Source organism: Papio anubis, chromosome 9, assembly GCF_008728515.1.
Source record: "Papio anubis isolate 15944 chromosome 9, Panubis1.0, whole genome shotgun sequence".
Lineage (NCBI taxonomy): Eukaryota > Metazoa > Chordata > Mammalia > Primates > Cercopithecidae > Papio > Papio anubis.
In genome coordinates, this window is record NC_044984.1 from 54,371,883 (window position 1) to 54,382,871 (window position 10,989).

Here is a 10,989-nt window from a genome sequence, read left to right on the forward strand (position 1 = left end):
ACATATTAGCTAAATAATACTTTTTTAAAAACTAGTATGAGAAAAAAGAAGTCCAAATATGTCACTAATAAAGCAAAGCATAATAGATGCAGTCATCCGCACACTCACACACACAGTCATGCACCACATGATGACATTTTGGTTAATGACGGATTGCATATACGATGGTGGTCCCATAAGATTATAATGGAACTGGCCTATATAGGAGTACCACTTTTTTAAATCTTTCATGCCATATTTTTACGTACCTTTTCTATATTTAGATACACAAATACTTACCATTGTGTTATAATTGCCTGCGGTGTTCAATACAGTAACATTCTGTACAATTTTGTAGCCTAGGAACAATAGGCTATACGTATAGCCTAGATGTGTTGTAGGCTATACATATAGCCTAGATGTGTAGTAGGCTATACTCTCAAGGTATGTGTAAGAACACTCTCTGATGTTCATACGGTGAGGAAGTTGCCTAATAACACATTTCTCAGAACATATTTCCATTGCTAAGTCACACATAACTGTATTATAATAACCTGGGATTCTTAGCAATTGTATTGGCCATAACAATTGCAAATGGTTGGGACTCAGTTCAATCCATCTTAAGCAAATACACACACAAACACACACACACCCCCACACACATACACACACATATATATACACACACACAAGATATTAGAGTACTTCACAGAATTGAAGGAAGAATTGTAAGCCTCAGGGCATCTCTGGCATATTGAAATTGGCACTCTCAGGATACTCTGCTGTCTATCATCTCTGCTTTTCTCTGTATGGCAGGCTTATTCTTTCTGTCTTTGTGACAGGTAAATATATTCTGGGCCTATATTCCTGAAACTCTATATCCATAGAAGAAAGAGATATTCACCATCCTCTAAACATGCATGTGTACATAATAGCTCCAACTCCAACACATACACATGTTCCAGTTAAAAAGCCAGAGGAGTGATTCTTATTGTCCCTTCTTGGATTATTATGCCTACCCCTGGACCAATACCTTGAAGCCTGTTTATAGATTATGAATCTTTCAACTTGGGTCACATGGCACCCCTGGGGTCAAGGGCCAGGTTAGGTTATCAGAGAGGAGGAGGAGATCTACTGGGTGAAGATGTTAAGTACCACAATAACCAAAGAGAAAGTTTGGTTAGAATAATTTGAATGATTACTCTAATTCTTTATTTATTTTTGCTTGCCTCCGGGTCAGAGATATAAAAACATTAGGTAGGTTCGTGCAAACTCTGGAGTTAACAAGGGCAATATATGGGGGGAATGAGCATGCAGAGAGGCATATTGGAATCCTCAGGAGAAAATTAATTGGAAAATGTTTTCAAAATTGTCAATCTATTCAAATATTTAGTTGAAATTTCAAATTACATTAAATGAGAGCTTAATATTTGTATGCTTAACAAAAGTGACCATGGGTTTATAAAGATTTAGAAAATTAATGTAACAGAACTGACTTTGTTCTATTGACAAAACCCAAACCCTAAAATTGATCCCAAAGTAATGCTTGGAAACGAAACGCTAAATGTCAGCAAATAAGTAATAATTAACTTTCTACATATGTGCCATGTCATATCTAGGGAATATTTAGTAAGTCTTTAGGATATTTCTTGATGAACTCTAATTTCTAATTGAACAACTTGAGATAACATATTCAATCTCTTCTCTATTATGCTTATCACATTGTCACCTAGAGAGATAGAAAGCACAATATTAGCAGCATTCCTGACAGATGATTCTTGAATACTATTTTTTTCCCAACAGAAGAGCATTCCTCACACTTCCCTGTAAAATTTCTAATTTTGCCAATTTGATTTAAGTTTTACCTATTGAAGACATGAACTAAGGAAAGAATGTTAGTGACCCAGTCTATCTCCAGAAACATTTAACAAAATGGTGTGCCTGTGATTGTGTTTATTTATGCATGAACATATATGGAGAGGGGACTCATAGCTTTTATCAGAATTTCCAAGGCATCTGTAAACTAAAATATGCTTTAAAACCATTTAAAATGGGGGAAACACAGAGTTATTGCTTATTTGAATAGAAATATGTCAGCAGCTGCCAGTCTGTAGGCCTTCCCACAGCTGTGCAGAACTTAGCTCTGCGCGCGGCTGTTGCCTCTGCTGCTCCCCAGGCTGGGGCTGTTTCCCTCTACAAATACGCCTCCAGTGTTCGCAGCCCTCATCCTGCCATACAGCCTCTGCAGGCACCCCAGCCTGAGGTCCAAGTGCGGGGACAGGAGCCACTGACTGCCTCCACGCTGGCCGCAGCACACCCCCAGGAACAGAAGCAGATGCTGAGAGAACGCTTGTTCCCACTCATCCAAACAATGCATTCAAACCTGACAGGGAAGATCACGGGAATACTGCTGGAGATCGACAACTCTGAGCTGCTGCACATGTTAGCGTTCCCCCAGTCTCTCCACTCCAAGGTGGATGAAGCGGTAGCCGTTCTACAGGCTCATCATGCCAAGAAAGAAGCTGCCCAGAAGGTGGGCGCTGTTGCTGCTGCTACTTGTTAGACAAGGAAAAATCGATTCAAAACCCAATTAACCCCTCATGGAGTTCAGCTCAAGGTTTGAAGACTTCCTAGCTTGTCCTGTGGACCTCAACACCAAGAACTACAAATTGCAAATTTAATAGGTCATTTTGTATCAAAACGTCAATTATGAAGTGCCTAGAATTTTTCAATTATACAAATATGGTCTCAGGGTTCTGCTGTGGCCCAGTGTTAACTTTTTTTTCTATTGTGGGTTTTGATTTGTCCTCCAATAAATTGGTTTATTTCATGTACCCAAGTCTTACATTTCTCAATAAAGAAAAAAAATCTCCATAAAAAAAAAGAAATATGTCAGCAATTTTTACCCTTTGGTCTTAGTTCATTCCACTGGGGACTTGCTAAATACATTGAATACTAATATGAAATGAACAATACTCAGAAATACATATCTGGAGCTTGTATGAGCTGAACTCTGTTACATTCCATACATTACCTAATTTAATGCTTGACCACCTTTTGAAAAAGGTAATATCATGCCCATATTACAGTTGAGAATACGGCAGCTCAGAAGCATGAAATACAAAAAAGTAAAATACTTTCCCAGGGTCATATAACAGCAAATGAAAACAACCAAAACCGTAATCTATTTCTAGTTCTCAATCCCATCATGTTGCCAGGAATATGGTAGACACTCAATAAACATGAATTGAACTTAATTAACATGTCGGCATGAGGAAAGCATGATAGCAAGATAAGAATAAACATATCACCTCTCATTAAACTGTTCTTCAAGTAAATAAACTATAATATTCTTTGTATCCCATCCAGTCTCATAAATATGTTTTTCATATTTTAAATTTTAAAAAAATATTTGATTATCATTTTATTTAAAGTCATCTTAATGGGAACAAGAGACACTGGAGGCTGCTTGAGTAGGGGAAGGTGAGATGGGTGTGTGGGTTGGAATGCTACCTATTGGGTACTATGCTCACCTACCTTGGTGACGGAATCATTAATGCACCAAACCTCAACAACACTCAATTGAGCCATGTAACAAACCAGCACATGTACCTTCTGAACCCAAAATAAAAGTAGGAAAAAAAGTCATCTCAACATTATAATAAGTTGGAAAGAACGTGTCTTCAGAATGAGGCAGAATTCCTTAGAAGTCCGAAGCTGTTAAACTATCACATCATTTCTTCTGGGCACTCTACTGCCACTAATGGCAGCATAAGGTCACATTAGCCTCTTAGATGTACATATCACATTGTTAATTACAATCAAGGAAACCTAACTCATCTTCATGTAGGATTCTATTAAACCACATCTTCTTCATTTATAGAGATGCTGCAGGTTTTGGGACACAATTATAGTATTTTACTTTTATTTCTATGACATATGAAATGTTAAGTTCAATTTATTCCAATTGTAACCAATTAAGAACTTTAGGATACTGAGTGCTACCTAATATTAGCATTCCTTCCTTTTGTAAAACAAAATGATTGAATTTACAGATTAATCCAAAGGAAATATAAATGTATCTTGAAAAGGGAGAAATTATTATCATTGTCTTATCTTTCATCTTCTTATCTCAATGATAAAATTAATAAGTGGTTATTTAGATTACACCTTTTCATTTGTCCTCAGAGGAGAGGGAGGGATTGAATCTTTTTACCTAGTAGAATTAGCCATAAAACATTTCTCCCTGCTGAGGATCTCCTCCCCTTCCAAAAAACAGAAGAAGAAGAAGAAGAAGAGGAAGAAGAAGAAGACGACCACACACTGTGGGCGAAAATCTTTATTACTCTAAATCAACAGAATATAAGTGGGGGGTGGCTGAGGTGAGAGAGAGCAGTAGAGAAGGACATCACCCATGACTATTTTCCTTTAATCCCTGCTGCACCCCCTGAGGCAGCACAGACAATTGGGAATGATTAGACTTTGTCACATTTTAAAGCTATGTGAGAAATTAATTAAACTGTAGGGTTGCTGGAAAGCAACTAAAACAAAATGGAAGATTACTTTTGGTGTGTCCTGAGAAAGAAATGAAGTCACATCATTTAGAAAGCTAAAGGAGTTTCTCTGAAATCTGTCCTGTGCCTTGCAGTCATACGGTTGGGCACTGAAGCATGTCTTATGAAAATCATCAGTCTGGCTTGTTATAAGTAAAAATTTATAAAAGTCTGACTGGAAATATTCTAACTTAAATCACCAAAGTCTACTGCAGGCCATGATAGAAATAGAGATAAAATCTGAATCTCTCACAGACCCAAGGGCTGTCCCAGCCTAAGACACAAGAAACACAGGCAGAAAAAGAATCCATGGAATTAGTTTGATAATTATACTTTAACCAATGAATATGTGACAGCTGTCAAGGGGAAGGAGCCAAGAAGGAATAAAGTAGGGTAGGGGGAGGTTGCTTATCAACTTTCGAGGTGCCTGGTTTTAAGCTTGGCTAGGGAAAATTATTATGATTTTTGAAATGCACCCTGAAAAGATAAGATAGGATGCTGGAGAGACACAATCTCAGGGCATAGATAGTGAGGTATTGTCAGTATTTAAAATGAGAGATTTAAAATTCCCAAAGTTAGGGATAAATTTTATTAAACATCTCTTTAATCTTCTTAATATCCTGTCTTTTAAAGATTATCTGAAGAACTGTATTTTAGAACTGATAAATGAAGAGGCATAAGTTTAAGCCTTATTTTAGTTTGAAGATGAAGGTAGATCATCTTATTTAAAATTAAAATGAGAGAACAACTAACCACTGAGGTAACCCTATAATATGATGTTTGTATTTTATATTAATATTTTCTTATATGAATGAATGTTTTGTTGTTGTTGTTGTTGTTGTTGTTGTTGTTTTTTGAGACAAAGTGTTGGCTCTGTTGCCCAGGCTGGAATGCAACCTACACCTGCCGGGCTCAAGCCATTCTCCTGCCTCAGCGACCTGAGTAACTGGGATTACAGGTGTGCACCATGACACCCAGCTAATTTTTGTATTTTTAGTAGAGACAGTGTTTTACCATATTGGCCAGACTGGTCTTGAACTCCTAACCTCAGGTGATCCGCCTGCCTTGGGCTCCAAAAGTGCTGGGATTATAGGTGTGAGCCACCACACCCAGCCTACAATTAATATTTTAAATTTGTGCTTTATTAACGCTGAATATGGGAGGGGAAAACTAAATATATAATTACACATGTACAAAATAGGTAGCAAGTCCACGTCCATGAGCTACTGTGATCAGTTACAAATGGTCAGTAGTCTGTTTAATAAAATTGTGACTTTTACTCCTGTGTCTTTGGTAAGTGTTAAAAAGATATAATGGCATATATCTCCTTATTCTTAGCTGAGATATATAAAAATATTTTCTTTTGAATGAAATAAATGCAACAGAGAGAAGTTACATGGCATGCCTAAATTTGCAAATCATGGAAGAGGGAGACTTTGAATACCTAGCTTCCTTCTGGTACACAAAATATCCTCAATTTCTCCACTTTTTTGCATATTAGAAAAGAATAACAGAGAAACAATATAATATCTAAGCCTAATTAATAATCCATAGTTGGTAGAAATTCACTGTTTGATTTGCTGCCTAAAAGAAAATATTTATGTTCTTTAGTGACAAAGAAAAATAGTAGAAAGAAATCAGGATGATCAAGAAGAAAAATATTGGGAAACTGTGAGAAAGAATCCACAACAGGAAAATTTTTACATTAATTAAGTGTTTCAATCCAACAAGAGGTATTTGTGCAGACAGATCAGAAGAAATTTACCTGTAAGTTTTAGTTTTTAACATATGTTTAAGGACTGAAGCATTAATAAGTTAATATTGAATATTAATTTCTTGTGATAGTATCCAGGTAATCATTTTCAGAATAATCATCTACTTCTTTAAACAATAAAACATCATTAAAGTGATTTTCTTTTACAATTTTAAAAACTCCCTCTGTAGTATAAAATTGGCAATTAAAACTGTGTTTTATCCTCCAAATTTCTTCCCATATGCTACAAATTAAATATATGTGAAAAGCTCTGGTTAAATATAATAGTTGTGGGAAAAAAAAAAAAAAAAAACTATATCTAATGAGTACATAAGAATTGCATGAGACCAGGCACAGTGGCTCACACCTGTAATCCCAGCACTTTGGGAGGCTGAGGTGGGTGGATCACGAGGTCAGGAGATCGAGACCATTCTCACTAACATGGTGAAACCCCGACTCTACTAAAAATACCAAAAAATTAGCCAGGTGCGTTGGCAGGCACCTGTCCCAGTTACTCGGGAGGCTGAGGCAGGAGAATGGCATGAACCCGGGAGGCAGAGCTTGCAGTGAACCGAGATCACACCACTGCACTCCAGCCTGGCAACAGAGTGAGACTCTGTCTCAAAAAACAAACAAAAAAAAATTGTCTGAGACATAATCATTAATAATAATGTTCTATTATTATATTTATACATGTATGGGAAGGACAAAAGAACTTTTTTCCTCTATCCTCTTATATTCAACAGATAGGGCCTACAAATTAGACTGACAAAAGACAGATTAGCACAAGGCAGAAGACAGAGTTTATTTATGCACACAACACGCATATGCACGAGAGAACTCAGTGGTGAATAACTCAAAGAAGTAGTTTGATTTGGGAGCTTATATACCATCTTAACAAAGAGTGACAAATTTCTGGAGAAGTGGCAAGACAAAAGAAAAGGGGTTTGGGCTTCTAGGGGCAGCAAATTGTGGGAAGATAAATATATGAGAGAAAATAATGGGAGATGCCACGATCTAAATGTCTGTGTGTCCCCAAAAGTTATAAGTTGAAATCCTAACTCTCAAGACAATAGTATTAGCAAGCATGGCTGTTGTGGAGGCTATTAGGTCATAAGGGTAGGGCCCTTATGAATGGGGGATTAGTGACTTTAGAAAGAAGGCACAGGGGAGCTCATTTGCACATACTGCCATATGAATATACAGTGAAAAGACAGTGATCCTCCCACCCAGCCTCTGCAGGAGCTGGAAACACAGACACATGCTACCATACCTGACTAATTATATCTTCTGAGAGTAGTGCATGTGGAGAGGTAATAAACTGTTATCTAAATTATGTGACACTGAAAGTGCATACCATCAGTGAATTCTTCTAAGTGGTTTACGTTTCTATAGAATTCAATTTATTTTCCTGCTAGCCTAAGTCAGAAAATATTGAAATGTTTTGTCTTCAGTGCCAATGTTGCCAAGTGAAGAAACAACCATGGGAATTACAATGAGTTATATAGTCAGATATTGATACATTGGAAACTGAAAGAATTTGGAAGGGGGTAGATCTATTAATCTTCCAAATTTTTCTTGGACCCATGTAATAACTAACAGAAACAGAAAAACAAGTTGTAGACATAATTTAAAGTGACAAAATGCTTAAAATGTATTGAGTTTTGAATAGTTGCACATCATTTTAGTCACTAATTATGTTGCAGTAACAAACAAATCTCAAATCTTGGTGACTTATTTCCCATTCACATGACATATCAGTTGTAGGTCAGCTATGGTTCTGATCCTTTATTTCAGAATCCAGAAAAGAAGACAGCCCCTTTTGAGGATACATTTTTCCTCTGGCAGAGCAATGATTGGAGCTATAGTGTGGTCCTTTAAGTTCTGCTCAGAAGTAGCATACATCACTTCCCTTTACATTTCAATATTCAAAGCAAGTTATATGATCAATACTGATGCTAACGGAGTGAGGACTTTAAATCCTCTAAAGGATATCATTTTGAACAATAATACAATCTGTTGCATAAACACAACATAATTTCCTATAGCAAGTCAAAATTTCTTTGTTCTTAATTCCTACACAGTATAGTCTATTGTTTCTCCTTACAAAAAAGTTCTAGAGTTCTCCCACTTCTGCTTCCACTGCCACCATCCTTATCCAGGGCACTTCTATTTCTTTTTTCAACCATGATAACAGATTCCTAGGTAGTTTCTTCTCTTCATGCCTAGCCTCTACCTTCAATATACTCTCTAAAATAAGGGCCAACTCCTTTAGATGTAAATAGATTCATGCTAGTGTTTAAAACTTTATCATCATTTTTCTTTCACTCATAACAAACCAAAACTCTCCCCTATGTTGTACAAGGCCCTGCATCACTGCTTTTGTTTTCCTCTCTTATCTCCTCCTTTGCTTTTCCACTTTCTTCAGACGCTCAACATAAAATATTTTCCTTAAACTCTTCAAATGTCTCATCCCTTTCCTATATTTTGGTTTCAGTTTAAATGTCACTTTATCAGACAAGCCTTCCTCAACTACCCTATCTAAAGTGAAACCCCTCCCCAGTGTCACCCCACTTCCTGTCATTTTCTATTTCAGCTAGTATTTATAGCATCAAGCACAATGTATAATTATTTCATGTGCTTGTCTTCTTGTTGTTTTTTTTTTCTCTCCCCTATGTAAGCTTCATATTGGAAAAGACCATAGCTATATTATTATTGTATCTAAGCCCTAAGTACTGTGTCTAGAACATACCATATTAGTTATTTTAGAAATATGTGCTAGTTTAATTCATAAACAAAGTAAGTCTAGGATTTAGCACTGTCTTACAATAAATAAAAATATTATACTTTCTCTGAATAGCATGGGACACGAGTATATTGATAAATGATATACAGTACCAAATCTAGCATGTACTAAAAAAAAAAAAAATCTTTCTAGCTGAAGCTAATTTTGCACAATTACACTATGAGAGAAGGTCTGCTAATGTTCTAAAGGACCACCCTGCAGCCTCTAGAATATAATTCAACCAAAAGGAAGAAATAGATGGTTACACACATTATATTCTGCCCCATTACATGTGACCTAGCAACCCTGAAGACGTGAAGTGATAAACCATGACCCTGAGGCTAAGCAGATAATGAATAATCCAACAACACAACTCAACCTGGAATAAATGTAGAAGGACCCCAGATATATAGCACATATCTGAATCCTTTAATAGTTCAGAAGATCCAGAAGTCAGTTTATGTGAGTCTGTTGCATTTTGGAGGTGTCTTATTGAGATCTCATCCATTTGCCTTCATTATTTGATGATAGAAGCAAGCAGAATAGGGCAGAAAGGCTAGAAAGAGTAAAAAAAAATAACAAATATCTATATTTATATACATCTTTATGAAAGAGAGACACCTGCTTGCGTGCTTTGTGTAGCCATTGCCTCATGGACACCCAGCACACACATGGACTCTTTACCACTGTGGTCTTACGTTGATGTCTTCTTCCTCTTACCCTCTGTAACCATGGGGGTTTTAAAAAATATTTGCTTAATTTTTCAGAAGACAGATGTGCATAAAGGGGGATGTTCTTTCTAACTCCCGGTCTCAAAAATCTTGCTTACATTGTTTACTGTACATAGCCCTCTTCTTCAATAAAATAAGCCAGTTGGTCATGGTAAATAATAATAATAGTAATAAGGATAATACTTTATAGTACATATTTAAAAATTCTTTACTCTCTTATTCTCTCAACACCACTGTGAGATAAATATTGCATACTCAGTTATTTATTGAGTGCCTAATATGTGTCAGTCACTATTCTGAGGGGAATAGTGTTATCAGACATAGTTCCTGCCCTCAAGGAGTTAACCTCCTGTTAGGGAAGATAGAAACAGGACATTATGATGGGATAACATTTAAGCAGTTAGCGTTTGTCCCTCCAGAAACTATATTCTCCTGTTAGGTGATATTCGCTGTTCTTTGGGTGTTTGCTGTACAAAACCAGGGGGAAAGGGGAGGCATAAGAGGAATGCTTTTTAAGCTCAACAATGCTCAAAGACTGAACCCCAGGGCCACAGTTTCAACTTGGACACATAAATAACATGATAGGAGGTGGTATGGCAGAGATATAGATGAGAGATTATGGATTTTTCCGAGAAGGAGAAAAATATTGCAACTTTGTGGTGGTGCAGAAAGTTTTGTAGTGGAACAAAGAGAGATGGTGTGGAAAAGGGGGAATAGCAAAAGCTTGGTAATTGAGACTGCGTTGCACCAGTCCTTGAAAGATGTATTTTATCATGTGGAGTTGAAGGCAAAGTCATTCCAAATAGAAGAAACAGCATGAGCAAAGGACCCCAGAATCTTTAAAGAATTGGATGTGTATCTCCAAAAGAAAGTTTTATGGTTTGGCTGGAAAAAAAAATAAATCAGTGGGTAAATCAGAGTAGAAGGAATTCAGTTTGGAAAGTTAAGTCGGAATTGATTATAAAAATTGTTTATGTGGTGTCCAGAGATATTGGAACGACTTACTAATGGGATTGTGGACATGTGCTGCTTCAATTTTCCTTCTAGGAAGGATTTGGTGTCCAGCTCCTGGCAGTGCTATCAGTAATCTTCCCATTTTGTGGCAAAGGATATACAACCAGTGCATCACCAAGGGCTCCATTTGTAGTACAATGCGTTGCATCACCTGGTAGTAGCCATAATGTTGTA

The 10,989-nt window shown here is 36.7% G+C and overlaps 1 protein-coding gene across 1 annotated transcript; it reads left to right on the plus strand.

Moving 5' to 3' along the window:
* The first annotated feature begins 1,056 nt into the window (after positions 1 to 1,056).
* Positions 1,057 to 3,969, plus strand: LOC101019202 (polyadenylate-binding protein 4). The gene is made up of 2 exons (XM_003906700.5): positions 1,057 to 1,158; positions 2,066 to 3,969. The coding sequence occupies exons 1-2, from the start codon at positions 1,057 to 1,059 to the stop codon at positions 2,540 to 2,542; spliced, it is 579 nt and encodes a 192-aa protein (XP_003906749.2). The 3' UTR covers positions 2,543 to 3,969.
* Positions 3,970 to 10,989: the final 7,020 nt, after the last annotated feature.

Bases quoted from the DNA above. Each gene is read 5' to 3' on its own strand.
- LOC101019202 (XM_003906700.5), top strand. From the start codon at position 1,057: ATGGCACCCCTGGGGTCAAGGGCCAGGTTAGGTTATCAGAGAGGAGGA. The intron at 1,159-2,065 runs GTTAGAATAATT...TTATTTGAATAG, and splicing joins ATAACCAAAGAGAAAGTTTG to AAATATGTCAGCAGCTGCCA.